Source organism: Poeciliopsis prolifica, unplaced genomic scaffold, assembly GCF_027474105.1.
Source record: "Poeciliopsis prolifica strain line A6 unplaced genomic scaffold, Auburn_PproV2 SCAFFOLD014, whole genome shotgun sequence".
In the NCBI taxonomy this organism is placed as follows: domain Eukaryota; kingdom Metazoa; phylum Chordata; class Actinopteri; order Cyprinodontiformes; family Poeciliidae; genus Poeciliopsis; species Poeciliopsis prolifica.
Genome location: NW_026562389.1, coordinates 12,044,293 through 12,067,241, shown reverse-complemented (window position 1 = coordinate 12,067,241; position 22,949 = coordinate 12,044,293). Strand labels below are relative to the sequence as shown.

Sequence of the window (22,949 nt, the reverse complement as noted above, 5' to 3'; positions counted from 1 at the left end):
ACTTTAAACTTCTCCTGCATTGCGCAGCGCGGTAATTGCAGTTTCTGCTCGGATAATATAGTCAGTGACGTTCTCATTGACACCTTTCTGAAGTGACGTCAGCTCCGTATACAGACTAATCACTCGTGGCTTACCCGAACCAACATAGTAATCTCTGAGGATCTTCAAGGCTTTCCTGCCGTCATCCACAGCATCTCTCATGACAAGCGAAAGACTCTTATCGTCCAAGACTTGAATTAGTTCTGCATACGCCTCTTCATTTTTGGAAGCGTCTTCTTCCGCGTCATCGGGTTCGTCCTTCAATAATATGGTGTTTTTCAGTTCAAGCAGACGTAAGTGGGCCAAAAACTTTGTTTCCCACAACTCATACTTCTTTTCATCTCCATCAAAGCATAATCGATTCCATCGGCTTCCAAACTCCTTCCTGGGCCCATAACCTGTTGACGCTGCCATCTTTAAAGGGCTGGAAATGCCGGGTAGTGACGGAGGAAAAACAACACAGCCTTTAGCTTCATTTGGCCTGAGTGCAGTGCAGTGCTGTGCGGTGCAGCCTGTGGCCTTTTATTAACAGATTTCACACACCTGTGTAAATCCCCGCCCACAACAGGTAATCAGCAAGAACATCAACAAGATTCAACATACATCTTTATGGACCATGTTAAGAATTAAAAAGTGGAAGAACTTGATTTAGCTCTTTAATTAATTCTTTGTCCCGAATTCCTGTGTCTGTGTAAGTGTGCAGAGAGAAAAGAGCAATCATACGACGTCAGACTTCAGATATTCAGAGTTTTATCCAGAGAAATTCAATCCAAGAAGAATGTTACAATAAGCACCTCACCTAGAGCAAAAGTCCAAGACATGACAAAACAGAGACAAAGAACTGAGTAACAAAAAGACAGAAGATGCATCCTCCGGGGAACTCTCACTCAGCACAAAGAGATTCCAACTTCTGCTGTGAAACAAACCATTTTTATAGACTGCATATTCTCCTCATTTAAATATATGCATTAGGAGGTGTGTTCTTTTCCTTTGTGTGGGCTGTCTTAATGTTAATTTTATTACCTCCTGCTAAAGAGCCCCAAAAGCAGATATACGGCAAACCCTTCTCGTATCAGCCGCTGTCCAGTTTGATATATGATTGCAGCTGCAGCGCTATCTGTGCCTCAAAATGTTTCCACAAGAAAGTAGTTTGTATTTTTAACCAAGCTTGCACACAATGTAATGCTAAATAATGACTATAAGTTTGGATCTAATAAGTAACTAATTCAAAACATGCTTAAAGAAATATAGTTAATTCTAATATAGATAAAATTATTTATAAAAAGTTTTAAGATCCTAGTGAACTTTTGAACCATGCTCAGGAATTTGTTAATTGCCTGGCAGACAGACTCTGTCTAAAGAGATTCTAGGCCTGTCTTTTCTGTAGAATCCTCCCTAAGAATTTATATAAGTTCAGAGATTCAGCAGTTGTTTTAGTTTGGATCTTTATCTAAATTTATGTGAACGTAGAGTGTACTTTAACTTTCTATGGTATATTTCATATGTATCAAAACTATCCTGTGCAGTATTGTGCTAATTTAAAATATTATTTCAACAACCAACAGGACGGATCTGCTGAGCAGCTCAGAGGATATTTAAATGTAAAGATGATTTATTAGAAGATTTTTCCATAAGTTGATTATCTTGTCTGGATTTTTTAACATTTCAGGATGAAATGATGTTTTATTAATTACAACCTGATCCATCATCAACAACAAACAACAGATCTAAACTGTAGATCAGGAACATTTTATGGTTTGTTTTGTTTGGGTTGGAAATATTTCCAGGACTTTTTTTAATATGCATTTAATTTATGTTGTTTTTGATTTAATGTACTTGTTGGTGGATGATTTTTAATGAAAAATAAAATTGTTATGAATGATGTTTTGATGGTTTTCCTCTATTTGATTTGTACTTAATTTTGATATTTAGTGGATTTACAGTTTATTCTTCCTGACAATATGAAGTAGTTTTTATTAAAGGTTTATTGAAACGTTTCTGTCTGGAGGCCTGGATGGAGAAAAGATCAAACCAGTCAGATCTGCTGATTTCTCTCAAACTTCAAAACACAGATTGTTTGAATTGAATTGATATTTTTCTTCAAGTTAAACTATATTAATTGTTTCTGCCACTTAGTGATGCTGGTTGATGAAAGGGTCTCTAATTTATGGTTAATAGCCTCATATTTCATCTTAATGAGACAAATCAAACTGTTTTGTTTTGATAAATCATTTTGCATTGAGTCTCTATAATCATTTTGATATTTGCCTAATTTTATGCATTTGTTGTGTTAGCAGGCTTTCTTACTTCTGTTATATTTGAATCAAACTTTTAATTTTTATCTGACACAAAACAAACTATTGAACTGAACCACAACAGAAACAGAACCGAACCCAGAAACCAAACCATGTCCTCAGTGAAGATCGATGTCCAAAAAGTCAAAAGCCTCGACTTGGATTGGTTGCTTCAGATCCTCTTAGTTAATATTCGGCTTGATTAAAGCAGAACTCACAAAAAAACACACAAGGGGGATCTTGTCTCAGGTAAATAGGGTATAAGTGTTACCGGGTTAATGTTCAACCACTCAATACAAAATTATTAGGCTTTTACCAGAAATGATTTATTATGAAACCCGAAATTTTAATATTTAATAAACCTAAATCATTATCCAAAACCCACCAAAATAATCAAGGGTCTGATTCGCCTTGTTCGGGCTGATCCATCAATCCCACTTAAAAAATAGAAAGTCCAGATAGTCCTGTTCCTTTTTTACATTTTTGTCCATAAAAGAGTCCCATAAACTCCAAATCGAACAACGTCCTGGAAGCGTCGCTCCGTATTAATCCCCGTCTTCAATCCCGAAAGAAAAATCCAAAACGTCAAAAAAAAAAAAAAAAAAAAGATGAGAAAAAGAAGAGTGGTACCACCCAAAACCCCCCAAAGATAATAAAGTCCAGATCTCACCGGGAGCGTCCCTTTTCCCCCCGGTGGCTTCCTGGCGTCTTCTTCTGCACCGGGCGGCGTTTCCTCGGTGCAAACTCCGGTCCAGGCTCCGGTCCAGGCTTTCGGGCGCGATCTGCGGCGCTGGGACGAACCTTAATCGATGTTTTATCTTTTTCGTTACTTTTCTTTGGTTTAAACAGTAAATAAGGCCAAAACTCCCGCTGCACAGATCGACACATGAGCGTCTTTCTTACTGATTGCGCCGGGTCTTCCGGCGGACACGCTCCCTTTTTATCACTAATTCCCACACACCTGGCCCAAACATGATTTACCCAACATCAGTTTAACAGTGGAACTTCGACATTTTTTATGTAATAATGAAATCCCCAACTGTTCCACTTGACAGCTTGGAATTTTTAACATTTAATATAGTCACTGAGAAAACAAAACATAGTGGTTATGTTACAACAAAGCCAAGCCGCCAGGGAACCAATCAAAACAAAGTTCTGATTCACTGAGAGTGAGAGCTGAGCAGTGAAAGGAAAAAACTCGATCCGCTCTCACTTGATGAGTCGGCAATTTATTCACTATAAATTCTCAGTTCTCAGAGCCCATGATGCTGAGCATGACCATCTCTAGAAAGAGATGTAAAGTGGATCCATGATGCTTTTTAATCCTTCACTTATGCTCAATATAAAGTAGAACTGCAATGGTTTGGTCTGAACTTTGGGCTCCTGCAGCTCCACAGACTCTTCTTTACCTGTTCCTGGGTGTTTAGATCAACTTTCTCTTAATCATAAAGCCTCGACATAATTAATGAGTTAGCTAACATGAATCTTAAATGTCACTGAATGCATTTGGATTATTTGTTTTTTCCAAAGCAAAAACAAACCAAGTCATTAAATCCAAAACATGCAGTATAGTGTTAAAACTTAGAAGAATAACTTCACTTTGCTCGCTAATCTTCCTCTATTTCCCAGATCCAGGGACTCCGCATGTGCAGGGGAAATAAAGAAACAACCATTCAACATCAGACTTCAGATGCATCTATAGTTTTATCCAGAGAATTCAATGCATACAGAATGTTATATCAGCATTACACCCAGATTATCAAGAAGTCCAACACATGACAAAACATAGAATTACCTGCAACGAGTTGAAAAGGAAAGACAAAAATGCATTTTTGGGAATTGCTCACTCGGACACAAAGCAATTCGATCTTCTGCTGTAAAACAGACCTTTTTGTAAAAGTGTGTATTCCCTTCATTTAAATATATGCATTAGAAGATGTGTCCTCCCCTGGTAGGGCTGTTTAATGTTAATTTTATTACCTTCTGCTAAAGGTTCTGCTAAACCTTTTAGCAGAAAAAAGTTTCTGCTAAAAGGTTTTTAGCTTGAGACCTGCTAAAAACCCCAAAAGCAAATATATGGAGAGAACAAAGGTCATTCTCCACTAGAGTCGTCTTGTACCAGCCTCCTCCTTTTTACATTCCAAACCAAAATTTATGACCTGCAGCTAGACGTAAACTGATTTCTATTTTAAACAAACTGGCAAAAATGTAATGCCAAATAATAACTATGAGTTTGGATCTAAAAAAACTGCCGGGTTGTCTACTTTTAGAAAAGCTCTTTTGAAATACCTGAAATATTTTAGAAGTAAAATACTTTCCTAATTCTATTGTATTTCAGTAATATAAAATGCATGCAAATAGTACGGTTGAAGACTAACTAATTCAGAACATGCTGTTAATGCTTAAGGGAACTATCTTAATACATTTGATTATACTGGTAGAAGACTTTTCTTAAAAGTTTTAGTGTTTACTGAAGTCTTAAACAAACACCAAAGAATTTTACTCCTCCTGATAAGAGACAGACTCTCTGTGCCTGGATACTCCCCTGTCTGAAGACCCTCCTTAGTAATTTATGTGAGTTCAGAGAGTCAGCAGTTGCTTTAGTTTGGATCTTTATCTAAGTTTACCTAACTTAGAATCTACTCAAACTGTTCATGCCACATCTAATATTTCATATGCACAAAGGTTGACTGTCTCTAAAGTTATGCTAACCAAACTTATATCCACAATAGTTAAATCCTCAGGGAGACAGCTAACAGCTAAAGCTAACAACTAGCACATGACTAACAGGATCAGAAGGCTCAGTGCTATCAAAGCAAAGTCCAGGATGTCATTATCAACATGACATTCATGACATTCAAATTAGCTTTGCTGTCATTTTAGCACTAGCTTAGCACTTTGCTGTGTTTCTGGATTTTGTAGAGAAAAGGAACTGACCCTCAATCTGTCAGAAAATCAAACGTCCTTTAGTGTTTCAGTCAAACAAGGGAACTTTGCTCACTAATGTAGGAACTTTACTGATAAAAGTCTAATGTAAGCCGGTGATGTGAGGAATCCTGTGGATTAATTCACCCAGAACCAAACAATCTGACTTGGCAAATGGTGGAAGTCATGACCTTGTTCAGCAGATCAGCAGTGAATGCAGGGATGCAATAAACTAGAAGCAAAGTGTGGAAGAGAGAAGACTGATGAATAGAAAGATATTTACACTTTTTAAAATCCTATACACTCAAAGAACAGAGAAAATGTATTTAAGGGTTAAAAAGTGGATTTTGCGTGATATGGTAATTCTCAGTTGTTTTTTTTCTTTTCTACCACAAGAGGGCACTGTTTATTTATGATCACTGTAATAAACATTCAGAACAATTAGATATGCATTAAAGATTAATGCAAGATTAGTTCCACTTCAGAAGAGAAACATCCATCTATCAGATATGAGGTTTAACTTTTAATGTCTGTCTTTAATCAACATGAGGATCCATTTTATGAGGTGAAGATTCAGATTCTGGTTCTAGTTTCTCCACAGAGGAGAATCTGTTCATATTAATGTACACTTTGTTTCTGCTGTGAGAGAAATATGACCAAATATGAATCAGGAAGGTTTATAAGACAAAACTACAGACATCCTGTGATTCTCTTTAGCTTGAATTCATCTGGTTTCAAATAATTCAAGCTGTTATTAATCGTTAATATCAGCAGTTTTCTAAGAACTGACAGCAGCTCCAGTAAAATGATCCAGGCTGAAATGAAGCTCAGCTCCTTTGCTCACTATTCTAACAATAATCCTCCCTCTGACTGGATGAGGAAATAAAGAACCAGATGTTCTGCTTTCATTCAGTGTTTCCATCTCTGGGGAGATTTTACTGTCTTCTGTCAACCGTCTGAAAATAGTTGCTGAGCAGGAAGAGATGAAGGCTTCAGTCACTGCACTGTAAAACATTTCAGCCACAGGCGCCGGAACAGGGGGGTTCAGGGGGCCCCTGGCCCCAATTTATATCTGCTGGTCCTGCCAGACATTCACAGGCTGCACACAACATCTATAACTGACATCTGTCTGTGTTTCTATGCCGGTAGATAAAACCTGCAGCTCTGAGATCTGGACCGCATCTGAGGCTCCAGATCAGAACCGTGTGAAGTGCACAATTCAGAGACTGAGATCCAGACAAAAGTTAGGGAGCAAAAACAATCTTTAATACATCTGCAGACGGAGAGCAAGAAATCCACTGCATTAGGCACAAATTAGGATCCGCTCTGAGGAACCCAGAGCTGCATAGTTACTTTATTCATCTCTCTCTACTACCGAGGCGGAGACTCAATCTTCGAAGACCAAACAAAAGAAACAAAGGAAAACATACGAAACCTTGTATGCTTATTCACTGTAATGTTTACGGGAGGTGAAAACTAAACACTCTGTCTCCATGCAGGGAAGGCCACGGGAAAAACAGCCAGTTCCCAAATAACTGTCTGGGGAAGTTCAGCAACCCTGGAAACTTACTTCAGTAGACACATCTTGGTTCATTAGTTTGTACACCGTTTCCAGCTGCACAGAAAAACACCTTGACTGTGATTCAAAAAACATTACATTTATATGACACATAAAGGAACATCATTTAATACGAATAAAACCTCTTCACAATTTCACCCTTTTTTTTTTTTTTTTACAGGGAGCAAAAAACAATCAAGTGAATGAAATCCATAAATGATAAAATGTTTTGAATGGTAAAATGAAGCAACTGATAAAATGATAAAATGAATTTAATATAAAATGAGTGTAAATTGTAATAATAATGGAGTAATGCAACAAAACAGGTTGAGAAACACAAAACATCAGGTCACCTTCGCCATCAAGTGATGGTTGCAAATATGAACATCATAGGAGTGTTTCAGCAAGTATTTTGACCTCTTGTGACATTAAGCAAAGCAAAAACCTGGAAGCAAAAATTTCACATTAAAGATAAAAATCAAAAGAAAGTGTCAATTTACTTGTACTTGGGATAATGAGAAAATCTTGGTCGCTGGAGAAAACAAATTCAACCTCAACATCAGGCGAGTTAGGAGGCCCATGGAACTGGGCCACAGTTGTAGTCAACAAAGCATTTGAGACAGAATCAGAAACGGACGACTGCACAGGATTATTATCCAACCGGGCAAAAGTATGCACAGTTTTTTGCAAGGGGGTGTTGAGAATATAAGTCTAGTTAGCATAACTATAGAGATAGTTAACCTTTAGACGTATGAAATATTAGATACAGCATGAACATTTAGAGTAGATTCCAAGTTAGGGAAACTTAGATAAAGATCCAAACTAATTTAACTGGTGTCTCTGGAACTTACATAAATTTCTAAGGAGGGTTTTTTGTTGTACGTTGCCAGTTAGATAAGAGAAACTGGAAACGGTCCAGACCATCAGTCGCATCTTTAACCTGCATCCTATAAATAGAAACTGGTAACAAGAGTGTTACGAGTGCACACAGACCAGCTGAGGTTTTTGGTAACCCATCAAATAATCTGTAATAATCACCACACCACCACCAAACATCGCTTCTGGAAATTGGTTTAAAATCTGCTGGCACCCAAATTATATTTGAACAATTTTGTGAATAGAGATTTCCTAATTTAAGAGTTCTGGTCATAATAATGCATGTGAAATTAGCTTCTGCTAGTTTTTGAAAACACCGGTTTTCTAAGATCAGTTTTAGCGAGAGGGTAAACACTGTCCCACTGGTTACAATGGGAAGATGGATTAGTTGTAGACATGACATCGAGAAAGCAAGCGGAAAAGAAAGAAGGGCCAGGATTATCCTAAGCACAGGACCCGGTCCCATGCAGACAACACAGTTAGTAGTAGATACATTCGCAGCACTTTCAGCCAACAATAACCAAATATTTGTAGAAGATGATATACCTGTCGTTACTCTGAACCAGTCATCAGCCGTGAGTTTTTCCAGAACAGTAATACCTGTGGGAGAATATGGTGAGACAACAGTAACATCACCCCCCTCACAAAGAACAAAAATAAATTGTGGATCCTTTCCTGATGAATGAGTATAGGTAAAACCTCCAACAGTTAGACAATATGGGCAAAGATGAGGGTGGTATGATTGAACCTTTCGCTGTGTTTACCGTGATGTGTAGTTCTTGCGTCGTTTTACCCATCGTAAAAAGTTTCATATGTTGTCTGGCGTCGGGAGTCGTTCCCCATTTCGGCGTCCAGATGTTTCCCTCATCTGCTACGAGTGCAGACGTGATCCTAACCTCATTCGTCATGTACCACTTACATTTTTTGTAGTTCTGTCCGTTACCTGATCCAGTATTGGTGTTCAAGGCTGACCAGGGAATCATGAGGCCAACTGAAGAATCAAAGGGCACACACACCTGAAGGCCCCTTTTGAAGCCTGCTTTTGTTCACACGATTGTATCTCACGGTTGGTAGAGCGTCTGCTCCTGTTGAGTTCTGCTGGGCCTTCTGGAACTGCATGCATGTGATCAGCATAGTATGGCATCCTTAATCCACGTCGGTGTTCTGTGACGCTGCCTCGGCCCATCCATGTTCTTAATGCTGCCTCAGCTAGGCGTGGTCCAACCTACTGAGTGAGCTGTGTTGGCAACTCTACTTTTTCAGAGGTGCTTGGTGGAGCCTCGTTCTCTGGGCTCTGGACTGGTCCCGCAGGATGTGAACTTCTTACAGTGGCTGGTGTGAACCCAGGTCGACCCCTCCGTGACCTTAAGAGTGGTGTGTGTCGTCAAAAGCACTTGAAACGGTTCAGCCAGCTGTGGGAACGCCGGTTCTTCCTCCTGAAATTTTTAGTAAACAAAAAATCTCCAGGCTGGACATTATGTAATGGTTTGCTCGCTGGCCCAAGTCATCCTCCTTGGGCCTGTCGTCTTTAATTGATCTGTTAGAGAAATTCAGTAGTTAATCATGTTGTCATTACATGTTATTAAAACAATTCCAGGTTTCATCAGCGGTCCCATTCCGGTGTTTGAGAAATCCTGCAAACAAGATTGTGTTTTTATCTTCTTCGCATGCGCATATTAGTTCAATGTTTATTAAACACAGAACATGTAAACAAACATTACATGTAGACAAACATTACATGTAAACAAACATTACATGTAAACAAACATTACATGTAAACAAACATTACATGTAAACAAACATTACATGTAAACAAACGTTCACTCCAACATGAAACAGACACAAACAAACGTTGGACGCCATCAGAAGTCAGTCAGTCAGTCAGTTTTGCATTACAGTCAAATATTTACAGTCAGTGCTCATTTCATATACATATTTTCTTAAATTGAAATGGCCAAATTTACATGAAGCTTCAAATAGAGAAAAGTACTTTTAACAACATATATCAATGTTTAAATTCAACTCTAATGTACAGGATCCTGTTTTAAAATTCAGCTTTGTGTACACATACAGAAGAGATCTCAATATAATTTAGAATTACAGCACATAATTTATCATGTTTCTGCTGAAGCACTTCATTAATTAAAAAAACAGTTTTGTTATAACTAATAGTCCCTGGACAACTAAAGGTATTTTAATCTGTCTAAGTTCAAATTTATCACAGCTGTATAGGAATTACCTCTGTCTAAGAAATGTATAGGAATTAAATGAAATGATATATGCTATACCAACGCGTATATAATGCAGCCTATCTGACAGTAGATAGGTGCTCAAAATTAGTGTGACATCGTAGGAAGCGTACAAAATCAGATTAGAATACCACGATGTCTGGAGATGCCATAACAGCCCTTTCTGCACTTGCCACTGCGCGCAAACTTTGTAGCGATGCAGCTGCTACAGAATCTAATTTGGAAAATAGGTGACCAATTTCAATTTATCACCATGTTTTTGGAGCAAAACAAAAATCCCTCTTCTCATCTAACCATCTCTATAAAACATTCAGGAAAGATCGGGAAAAATCCCAGAGTTTGAGTGTCTGCAGGTGTTTTTTCAGCGCTTTGAATGACGTCAACCCAACTTCAATTCACATTTCACTTCAATCCTATGTAAAATGTGTGAGCTCATTAATAATCCAAATCCCTTGTCATGACATACTTCTCTCAGAGGTTTCTCAATCTCAGCATAACCGGTATGAAATGCCTACAATAGCCACAGAGTCCTAAAAAGGACATCAGTTGTTTCTTCGTTTGAGGGAGAGGTATGTTCACAATCGCTTCAATGCGGTTGCTGGAGATAGCTCTGCCTTCGGAGGAAATCACATGACCCAGAAGAGACACAGAAGGCTGAAGATGCCATTGTGGCAAATACTGAACACATGATTCCCCATGTTTTCTAATCATCTCTTCTACAATCGGCCCAAGAGGAACATAATTACTAAATCCATCACTAGGCTCTTTAGAAGAGAAAAGTCCCATTCTCTAATTTTACAAACCTCTTACAATTTAAAACGTTTATTTGAAACGTTGACTTCAATTCTCAGTCTAATTTGATAGACCTACAACTCAGTCTAAATTAATAGACCTACAGAAATCAGTCTAAATTAATAGACCTAGGTGAACTCAGTCTAAAATTGACAGACCTACAACTCAGTCTAAATAAATAGACCTACAAACCTTAAGATGTTTTGCAGCCCCTCTCAGCTCTGTTTTTATCCTGTCGTGGCTGATCCAACCCGGTGGAGCACCAGAAGAGTCCTCTTTTTCTCAGACAGACCTGCCAGCGGTTTGGAGGAAAACCAGTTTGAAGGTTTGGTGATCAGCCCTCTCCTGAGGTCCACCGACTTGGATGAACCAGCGAAGGTTCCCGGCCATCGCACCAAATTGTGAAGTGCACAATTCAGAGACTGAGATCCAGACAAAAGTTAGGGAGCAAAAACAATCTTTAATACATCTGCAGACGGAGAGCAAGAAATCCACTGCATTAGGCACAAATTAGGATCCGCTCTGAGGAACCCAGAGTTGCATAGTTACTTTATTCATCTCTCTCTACTACCGAGGCGGAGACTCAATCTTTGAAGACCAAACAAAAGAAACAAAGGAAAACATACGAAACCTTGTATGTAATATAATGTAATGTCTATGGGAGGTGAAAACTAAACACTCTATCCCCATGCAGGGAAGGCCACGGGAAAAACAGCAAGTTCCCAAATAACTGTCTGGGGAAGTTCAGCAACTCTGGGAAACTTACTTCAGTAGACACATCTTGGTACATTAGTTTGTACACCATTTCCAGCTGCACAGAAAAACACCTTGACTGTGATTCAAAAAATATTACATTTATATGATACATAAAGGAACATCATTTAATACGAATAAAACCTCTTCACAATCGTCACCCAAAGGTTTCCACACTGCAGCAGCTTCGGGTCGGGTTGGGACCAGGAACCGGTCTGACAGCTGACAAAAGGCTTGGATCTGATCCGGTCCAGGTCTGAACCGATTCTGCCTGAAAATGAAAGGACATTTCTGTATCTGTCACCATTTCTAATGGGCCCATCGGGTCCTTCCAGCCCCATCGGGTCCATGTCTGTTTGCGGTCCAGACCAAAGGCTCACCAAGCTTTACAGCAGATGGTTTTGGATCAGGTGGAACATTAATTGATGAATCAGTTTTTTTCTCTTCCAACAGCCAATCAGCAATCAGTTGCTATAAATATTGATGGATATTGATGGTTTTCAGTCTCTGTTGAAATCAGTTTCTGTCTGTTAAATAACAAGAACATCAAAGTTCATTCATGGTGTTTTTCATTTTGTTTTAATGCCAGAATGTTGTCGGCATCCGGCTGCTTTTCTGTCCCACTCAGACAATCCAACATGCAGCCAATAAAATCTGTTCTGCCTTTTGGTTCCAGAGCCTCAGCATCCAGATGATGATCCTCTGGAACCATTATGTTGTCCTGCTGCTGTAAGCTGGCAGTGATGGAGGATATTTGATACTATCTTAGTATTATCATCTTTAATGTTCCAAATATTTGACCAGTCGTGATTCTTGTCACATCTATCCTCGGCATATTGTTCATATTCTGGATTTTATTTCAGTATCTGAGCTCCGCAGCTGCAGCTCTGTGTGAACCTTGAGATTTTCCTTTAATTAAAACAGAAAATAATCATTAAAGATTGTTTTTTATTATCTAACCCTCTTTACTATTAACATTTGGGATAAAATCAGATCTATTGTGTCAGAGCATCTTGTTCGTAGTGAGTCTGTGAGTCCTGGAGTTTACTTGGAGTTTTTTCTGTCAGCTAAAGATGAACTGAGTTTGGATCCTGACTCAGAACGTTTTACCGTGTCTGTGATGCTTCACACTGATGACGTAATGATGATAAAACCTTCATGTGTTTTAATATCATCCATCTCTGTATTCGTGATGCTGCAGGAGTTTCTTCACATTTTTCAGAAAAGGAATAAAGTTCATTCCTCCATCTAGATGCTCTGCATGTTCCACTGACAGCTTTCAACATATTTTCTGATTATTTTCCTCCAAATCTCTACCAAAACATTTCATATCAAACAATCATCCAGACAGCAGTGAAGGTCTGATGTAGAAACCCAGAAACATCCTGGGGTAGGATTAGGGTTAGAGGTCAGGGTTAGGGTCAGGGTTGAGGTTAACCCACTGAACCCACTGACTGAACTGTCATTTCAATTGAACAAGTTCCTGACATTCAAAGCGAATAACAGAGGTGATCAACGGCCCACGACCCCCTGCTGACTGAGACACATTTAGTTGCTTCTACTGTCTTTTACTCCTTAAGTTCAATAAATGCAACATTTATTAACACTGAACCCAATATGAGTTTATGAAACATAAACTTTTATTCATTTAATTAAACCTTTAAGAGTTGAATAAACTGGAGTTTTAATGCAAAGCTTCCCATGTGTCACATGTGAGCCTTTCAGTTTGAGGCCTGCAGCTTTTCTCAGCGTTTTCTGCAGGAATGAGGAAGAACATGGCAGCAGCAGCCAGTGCAGGAATTTCACTGGAACATCCTGCAGTCCAACTTCAGCAGAGCAGCAGAGACTCAGAGACAACAAGCTGCTGCAGGAGGAGGAGGATTTATTCAGCTGCGCTTATGTTTCAAGATCATTTCATAGTCCAGATGAGTTTGTAACTTTATTCCTGAGGTCAAAGTCAAACATCAACAGGTGAGTCAGAAAAAATGTTTCTTAAAATGTAAACGGTTCCTGTGAACAAGAAGCTGTTGAAATGATGACCTCATTTTATTTCTGTGTATTTTAGGTAAATTGTCATGTCAAAGGTCACGGCCTTTATGAAAATAGTTTCTAGTGATGAGAGTCACTCTGATATTCGCAGCTCTAGAAAAACAACACAGACGTTTTCAGCTCTGTTGCTTTTTTACTGATTATTCTTTTCTTTGTCGATTTTCTGGTTTAAATTTAGATGCTGATGAAATTTTTGTCTTTCTGGGTTTGAATGCTGATTATGTGGAAGATAGTTTTCTTCCTTTCAGGCGGTTTTATGGATTCCTAACCAGAGCTTGGAGTTTTATTCCCAGAGAAGCTTTAGGAAAAGAGCCAGTAGCAGTGATTTGATCAAACTCTAGTTTTTACCTGATGATGCTGTTTTACCTGAATGTCACCTGAACTGGATTCATCCAGAATCTGATCAGGTCAAACTGATTTTCTCCATTTATTTTGTTCTCAGATGATTTGAAGCTTTTTTAGTTTCTCATGAACTTGAAGCTCTGCTTGTTTTTCTCTTCCTTAAACTTCCTGTTGATCTGCTTTCTGAGCCAACTGACATTTAATCTTCATCTCTGAACATTCAGTCTTTCTGAGGCAACTGGTTCCTCCCAGCAGAACGCTGTGGAACAACTGGTTGGACTGGATTTCTGCTCCCAGTCACTCAGTGGAAACTAAACTGGTCTCTGTGTCGTTGGTAAATGTTCCAGTCAGACTGAAGACACAATAAATCTGATCAAATCTGATCCAACAGAAATAAATCCATCATTATAATCATCTATAAACGTTATTTCCATCCAGACTGTGAACATTTCTATTTTTAATTACTATAATTTACAGTTTTTCTCTGGCAGATTTAGGATTCAGTTAAATTATATTTTAATGTTTCTGCTGACTGATAATAATACTGATATTTTGGATCGGCCTAGTTAAAGTCCTCCAACCTGCAGCTCATCACCAAAGATAAAAACATGAGAAACGTTTTGATAGCAAAATGATTTTCTATTGATTATTGAGAAAGTTATGAATAATTATTGATGTTTTTACAGAAATGCATTAATTTCAGCCTCAGTGAAGATAAACAATGTTTCTGAGAGTCAAACTGTACAAACTTTAAACTTTAAACTGATTTTACCTCTGATATGTTACAGCAACCTGAGGTTCTGGTTCTGGTCCAGGTTCTGGTTCTGGTCCAGGTTCTGGTCCAGGTTCTGGTTCTGGTCCAGGTTCTGGTTCAGGTTCTGGTTCTGATCCAGGTTCTGGTTCTGGTTCTGGTTCTGGTTCTGATCCAGGTTCTGGTTCTGGTTCTGGTTCTGGTCCAGTGAGACCCAGAGACATCATGGCTGCTGCAGAACCTGGTGAGTTTAGTTAAACCTCTTGAATCATTTGATTAAATCTAAATATTGATTATTGTTTATTGATTAAATCTAAATATTGATTATTGTTTATTAATTAAATCTAAATATTGATTATTGTTCATTAATTAAATCTAAATATTGATTATTGTTCATTAATTAAATCTAAATATTGATTATTGTTAATTGATTAAATCTAAATATTGATTATTGTTTATTGATTAAATCTAAATATTGATTATTGTTTATTGATTAAATCTAAATATTGATTATTGTTTATTAATTAAATCTAAATATTGATTATTGTTTATTAATTAAATCTAAATATTGATTATTGTTCATTAATTAAATCTAAATATTGATTATTGTTTATTGATTAAATCTAAATATTGATTATTGTTCATTGATTAAATCTAAATATTGATTATTGTTCATTGATTAAATCTAAATATTGATTATTGTTCATTAATTAAATCTAAATATTGATTATTGTTAATTGATTAAATCTAAATATGGATTATTGTTTATTGATTAAATCTAAATATTGATTATTGTTAATTGATTAAATCTAAATATTGATTATTGTTTATTGATTAAATCTAAATATTGATTATTGTTTATCTGGTTCATACAGAAACATTTTTCTTTCTTGTTTTTATTTTCTCCAGAAATTCGATGAATGAAAATATTGTAAAGTTTCCATATTGTCATAAAATATTCAGTTTTTAAAGGATTTTTGTTACTTTGTGTTTTAAATGATCAGAGACATGAATTATTGTCTCTGATCTTCATTAACTTGTTCAGCTTCATTCTGGCTTCAGAACCGGACCTTTGGACCGGTCCTCCTCTGGTCGGAGAAATGAATTGATCTCCATGACAGTTTGATCAGAAACAAACGTTTCATTCTGTCTTGTTTTCACATCAATGTTTCCTGCTTTTACTTTATTTCTCTCCACTTTGGGTTTGGATCAGTTATTGAAACTGGTTCTGATCCAGATCAGGAGTTCAGTTCTTGGTTTCTCTGGAGAATTTTAGAACTGATTTTATTTTCTTCACTTTTTGTCCTTTCAGATCTGCAGCCTGTGAAACGCAGCAACAGCCTGGAACTGATTCCTCCTTCCAGTGAGTTTAACTACTGACTGATTTACTGATAGGAATAAAATCAACATGATTCATATTAAAGTCCTGAAATCCCACAATAAGAATTCATGTCTTTGTTGAGAAGATGCAGAATTATTGAACCAGAATCTGATGAAACAAACATCTCAACTTTTTATTTGGATCAAATTCTCTTAATCTTTTTTCTACAAGCCTGAAGTTTGAATTTATATAAACTTTTGGATCAAAGATCATAAATATTACTGGATCAATACATAAAAAGTTTTCTATCTCTATGATCTGAATGTTTTCAACTGTTTTAATAGTTGTATTTTATTTCCAGTGTCTGAGCAGAAGGATGAAGGTTTAACTGTGGCTGAGAAACGCAAACCTCTGAACCTGGTTCTGTTTGGTCCAAATGATCCACTGAAGACGGCAGCAGCCAAGGTCATCCTAGGTCAGCCAGATCTTCCTCCAGAGAGGCTCAGGAAGCAGGGAGAGGTGTTTGGACGTGGGGTTTCTCTGGTGCAGCTGCCTGCCTTGGATGGAAAAGCTCAGCAGGAAGTGATGGAGGAATCCTTCAGGTGTGTCTCCCTCTGTGATCCTGAGGGTGTCCACGCCTTCATCCTGGTCCTGCCTGTGGGTCCCCTCACTGATGAAGACAAGGGAGAGTTACACACCATCCAGGACACATTCAGCTCCAGAGTCAATGACTTCACCACCATCCTCTTCACTGTGGAGTCAGACCCTAAACATCCAGCTGTTGGGAACTTTATAAAGGAGAACAGACACATCCAGGATCTCCTCCAGATCTGTGGAGGAAGATATTTAGTTCTGGACATCAGAGACAGACGGCAGATCCCAGAACTGATGGAGACGCTGGAGAAAAATGATTCATCTTTTACGACTGAAACATTATTTTGGGGCCAAATGGAAGATAAACTACAGCAACAGACAGGTTGGTAGACAGTTTGCTGTTTTTGGTCCACATTAGAGTTCAATGTGCATTCTCACAAACAAACTTTGTAGAGAAACCAACTGGAGTTCCTCTAAGAACAGGACTGGTGTGAATGGACCTGAGCCAAGGTGGGTAGTACGAGTCCTGGAGAACCGCTGACCTGCAGCTTTAGATCAATCTCTGGTCCAGAACCTGAGTTACATAATGAGGTGATGAGCAGGAGAACCTGATGCACTGCAGGAAGAGATTCAGCTGTTTGATTATTAGGATCCATATTACATGTTGCCATAACATTGTTCCTGGGATTCACATCATAACACATCATTTACTACAAACCCAGTTATACACACTTAATATAACATTAGAAACATAACATGAATTCATAAATACACAATTATAACACTTTATAAAATGAACTCTGGGTTAAAGTGATCTGTGAATTTATCATCTTTCATCTCATAGTTATTATTTATTCTGTAATTTCCCAGATAATCCAGATTGTCTCCGGATCGTTCTGATTGGGAAAACTGGCAGTGGGAAGAGTTCATCAGGAAACACCATCCTGGGAAGAAAACTGTTTAAATCTGGAGTTTTTCCACAGTCAGTTACTAGAAGCTGTGAGAAAGCTGAATGTGTGATAGACGGTCGCCATGTTGATGTTGTTGACACTCCTGGTCTGTTTGACACCAGCTTGTCCTTGAGTCAGGTTAATGAAGAGATAAGGAAATGTATCAGTCTGGTGCATCCAGGTCCTCATGTCTTCCTGCAGGTTTTACCGATCGGCAGATTTTCTATAGAAGACACTGAGACACTGAAACTGATTCAGGAAGTTTTGGGAGAAAATTATAAGAAGTTTACCATCGTCCTGTTTACCAGAGGAGATATACTGGAATATGATGAGATCTCCATTGAACAATACATTGAAGATGATTGTGAAGATGCCTGTAAGAATCTGATCAGAGAGTGTGGAGGAAGATACCATGTGTTCAATAACCATCAAATAAAGAATCGATCACAAGTTACTGATCTGATCAAAAAGATCAACATGATGGAGAATGAAGGCAAATGCTACACCAAGGAGATGTTACCTGGTCAACAGAAACCAAAATAAAATCTCCTGTTTGACTAATAAAGTTTATCTGAATCTGATTAGTGTTAAAATAAAGAAAAAGAAAACAAAATAAACTCCCAGAATGCAAAGCGCTCAGCCAATCATTTGTTTCTGAAAATGCATATTAATACTAATCTGTAATATTTCCTTAGTTATTGGTGCTTCACTTTTATTATTTTGCCCCTTTTTACATTTTAGTGTCGTTTATTTCATTATTTTCATTGTCATTGTTATTTTAACTTTACTGGATTAATCATTTTGTGACAGAATGAAATATTGGAGATTAGAAATAAACATTTAATTTAAATAAAATATGGGCTCAAACTACATATTTTCCAGTATTTTCTGTAGTGTTGAAAAAAAGCAGCTACAATAACTTTACATCTTTATGGACCAACAGGACGGATCTGCTGAGCAGCTCAGAGGATATTTAAATGTAAAGATGATTTATTAGAAGATTTTTCCATAAGTTGATTATCTTGTCTGGATTTTTTAACATTTCAGGATGAAATGATGTTTTATTAATTACAACCTGATCCATCATCAACAACAAACAACAGATCTAAACTGTAGATCAGGAACATTTTATGGTTTGTTTTGTTTGGGTTGGAAATATTTCCAGGACTTTTTTTTTTATATGCATTTAATTTATGTTGTTTTTGATTTAATGTACTTGTTGGTGGATGATTTTTAATGAAAAATAAAATTGTTATGAATGATGTTTTTGATTGTTTTCCTCTATTTGATTTGTATTTAATTTTGATATTTAGTGGATTTACAGTTTATTCTTCCTGACAATATGAAGTAGTTTTTATTAAAGGTTTATTGAAACGTTTCTGCCTGGAGGCCTGGATGGAGAAAAGATCAAACCAGTCAGATCTGCTGATTTCTCTCAAACTTCAAAACACAGATTGTTTGAATTGAATTGATATTTTTCTTCAAGTTAAACTATATTAATTGTTTCTGCCACTTAGTGATGCTGGTTGATGAAAGGGTCTCTAATTTATGGTTAATAGCCTCATATTTCATCTTAATGAGATGAATCCAAATGTTCTGTTTTGATAAATCATTTTGCATTGAGTCTCTATAATCATTTTGATATTTGTCTAATTTTATGCATTTGTTGTGTTAGCAGGCTTTCTTACTTCTGTTATATTTGAATCAAACTTTTAATTTTTATCTGACACAAAACAAACTATTGAACTGAACCACAACAGAAACAGAACCGAACCCAGAAACCAAACCATGTCCTCAGTGAAGATCGATGTCCAAAAAGTCAAAAGCCTCGACTTGGATTGGTTGCTTCAGATCCTCTTAGTTAATATTCGGCTTGATTAAAGCAGAACTCACAAAAAAACACACAAGGGGGATCTTGTCTCAGGTAAATAGGGTATAAGTGTTACCGGGTTAATGTTCAACCACTCAATACAAATTATTAGGTTTTTACCAGAAATGATTTATTATGAAACCCGAAATTGAATATTTAATAAACCTAAATCATTATCCAAAACCCACCAAAATAATCAAGGGTCTGATTCGCCTTGTTCGGGCTGATCCATCAATCCCACTTAAAAAATAGAAAGTCCAGATAGTCCTGTTCCTTTTTTACATTTTTGTCCATAAAAGAGTCCCATAAACTCCAAATCGAACAACGTCCTGGAAGCGTCGCTCCGTATTAATCCCCGTCTTCAATCCCGAAAGAAAAATCCAAAACGTCAAAAAAAAAAAAAAAAAGATGAGAAAAAGAAGAGTGGTACCACCCAAACCCCCCAAAGATAATAAAGTCCAGATCTCACCGGGAGCGTCCCTTTTCCCCCCGGTGGCTTCCTGGCGTCTCCTTCTGCACCGGGCGGCGTTTCCGAGGTGCAAACTCCGGTCCAGGCTCCGGTCCAGGCTTTCGGGCGCGATCTGCGGCGCTGGGACGAACCTCATTAAGTCATTAAATCCAAAACATGCAGTATAGTGTTAAAACTTAGAGGAATAACTTCACTTTGCTCGCTAATCTTCCTCTGTTTCCCAGATCCAGGGACTCCGCATGTGCAGGGGAAATAATAAAGAAACAACCATTCAACATCAGACTTCAGATGCATCTATAGTTTTATCCAGAGAATTCAATGCATACAGAATGTTATATCAGCATTACACCCAGATTATCGAGAAGAAATAACAGACCCAATGGTCTGCTATTTAAAGAAAAGAGTGCATGAGTCCAACTGTGTCATCGATAACGCTTTTTATTCTCCGATCCTCCAAACATCATGCATAGGCCTCATCACACAATCAGCATCACCTGCCTGCCTGAGCCTGACGCTCCCTTTTATGATGTAATCGCAGGCGGCCATTTGTAGTTTTTAAACATGCATAACATTAACACCACATCTCTCCTCTCTAGAATCAATGGGTGGACTACCATTGATTCAACAGACCTTAGAGGATTATTCTGCCTCTGTGGCTGGAAGGTCTGTTCCTACCTAGAGCTAGGAAAAAAATATATAAATAGAAATACATATTTAATCATTCTCAACTTCTAGCATATTTTCTTTTTCTACAAATTCAGTCTATCTGGTTTCACAACCCGTCTCCCAAACCTGGTTCTAGGAGTGGGTGAAAGTTCAGGAAGGCTCTGCTGTGGAGGTTCTTCAGAACTCGGTTGTACTTGTTCTGCAGCAACATCACCTTCCGGTACTTCTGGCTCCGTCGAAGGCTCCATGCCAACCAGATGACGACGATTTCGCCTAATCGACCCCTGAGGTCCTTCCACAATGTATGAGCGTGGAGTAGAATGACTGGTAACCACTGTTCCACTCGTACCTTGATCTTTAATCCACACACCTTGTCCTGGAGTAAGTTTGCTGAGAACTCTTGCTCTGTGGCGGGAATCATATCTCTCTGCATCTTTTATTCTTCTCTCCTTTTCTTTTTGAGCAACAATCTTACAGTTTGGAAGAGCCGGCCTCAACAAAGATGGAAGTATTGGCACCGTCGTCCGAAGTCGTCTTCCCATAAGAAGCTCTGCTGGACTGTACCCATTCCAAAGTGGTGTTGCTCTGTAGGCGAGTAAGGCGAGGTATGGATCAGCTGCTTTCTTCAACAAGTTCTTATTATTTTCACAGCTCGTTCAGCTTCTCCATTACTTTGTGGATATTTAGGGCTACTTGTAATATGGTGAAACCCATATGACTTTGCAAATGTAGCAAAAGCAGCACAGGAAAACTGAGGACCATTGTCCGTGATCATTTCTTCTGGAATGCCATGACGTGCAAACACAGATTTCAAATGAGGAATCACATCTGCTGATCCTGTGGGACTCAGTTGTGCAATTTCCACAAATCTTGATGCATAATCCACAACCAAAATATAATTTTGTCCTTCAAAGTAAACAGATCAGCCCCGAGTTTTTTCCATGGTCTGTCTGGATACTGTGATGGCATCAGTGGCTCCGTATGATTTTCCTTCTCTCTGTTGCAGGTGTGGCATTTTAGAACCAGTTCTTTTTTATCTGCTCAGTCCAGGCCACCACACCGACTGCCGTGCTCGTTCTCGACATTCACTACTCCCTGATGTCCTTCATGTAATTTCATGAGCACATCATTTCTTATAGTTGAAGGAATAACCAGTCTTTCTCCTTTTAACAAAAGACCATTATTCACTGTAAGAAATGCCTTTTCAGCCCAATACAGTCTGAGTGCTGGTTCACTGTTGTAGTGTGTAGGCCATCCTTCCTCACACAAACTGCATCACACGTGCACATATGCTGTCCCTTTTCAACTCCTGTCTCAGTTCTTCCAGATAACCAGGACTTGTAGGCAGGTTTTGCACACTATCCACAAAAATATCTGAGTCTTCTACCAACTTGTTTCAGTTGCCGTTAAGTTTTCTGACATAGGGGCACGTGACAATGTGTCAGCTGTCCACAGAGTTTCCCTGGCACATACGAGATGGAATAGGAATATCTCATGAGACGCATTCTGAAACGCTGAATACGTGGCGGAAGAGCATCTAACATCTGACAGCTCAACAGACTCAGAAGTGGTTTATGATCAGTCTCCATTTGGAAATGTTTGCCAATGAGATAATTACTGAACCTTTCACAAGCCCAAGTAAGACTCAAAGCTTCTTTTTCCACCTGTGCGTATCTCTGCTCAGTCTGTTAGAGATCGCGACACGTATGCAACTGGTCTCCATTCCTGACCCCATTTTTGCAGCAGTACGCTCCCCAGACCATACGCAGACGCATCTGCTGAAACTTTACATTCCCGGTTAGTATCGTACATGCATAGCACTGGGGGGGATGAAAGCATCTCTTTCAGTTCTTTAAATGCTTTGGCCTGATCAACTCCCCACATCCAACAGTTTTTCTTCCATAAAAGATCCCTCAAAGGCTTGTCTCGTTCTGCTAACTGTGGAATAAACTTCCCCAGCTGGTTAACCATTCCAAGGAAGCTTCTTAGCTCACTCACATTTTGTGGCTCTTTCATCTTTCTCACAGCTTGTGTTTTACTTGGATCAGGACTAACTCCATTAGCAGAGATAATGTGGCCCAAAAATTTTACACTCTGCTTTGAAAGATCACATTTATCAATGTTCAGTGTAATACCAGCTTCTTGAATTTTTCCAAGAACAGTATGCAGACGAACATTATGCTCTTCCTGTGTTCTCCCCACACTAACACATCATCCATATGGCAAACCACACCATCTAGTCCCTCTGTAACCTCTGTTACCATTCTGTTCTGGAAATGCTCAGGGGCAGAAGCTATACCAAAGGGTAGCCATTTAAAATAATAAACGACCAAAAGGTGTAATGAAAGTTGTATTTTGCAGTATCTTCAGTTAAAGGAATCTGCCAGAACCCATATTAGCATCTAATTTACTGAAAATATTTGCTCCTGCTAGCTTACCGAGTGTTTCATC

The 22,949-nt window shown here is 38.3% G+C and overlaps 2 protein-coding genes across 2 annotated transcripts in view; both read left to right on the top strand.

Annotated features, from left to right (window-relative positions):
* LOC129365916 (GTPase IMAP family member 4-like) overlaps window positions 1–22,949 on the top strand; it is a 94,216-nt gene that overhangs the window by 32,195 nt on the left and 39,072 nt on the right. The window lies entirely within an intron of this gene.
* On the top strand, window positions 13,320–18,755 carry LOC129365909 (GTPase IMAP family member 8-like). The gene is made up of 7 exons (XM_055039459.1): window positions 13,320–13,457; window positions 14,666–14,686; window positions 14,723–14,746; window positions 14,807–14,872; window positions 15,941–15,991; window positions 16,311–16,925; window positions 17,414–18,755. The coding sequence occupies exons 4-7, from the start codon at window positions 14,854–14,856 to the stop codon at window positions 18,034–18,036; spliced, it is 1,308 nt and encodes a 435-aa protein (XP_054895434.1). The 5' UTR covers window positions 13,320–13,457; window positions 14,666–14,686; window positions 14,723–14,746; window positions 14,807–14,853; the 3' UTR covers window positions 18,037–18,755.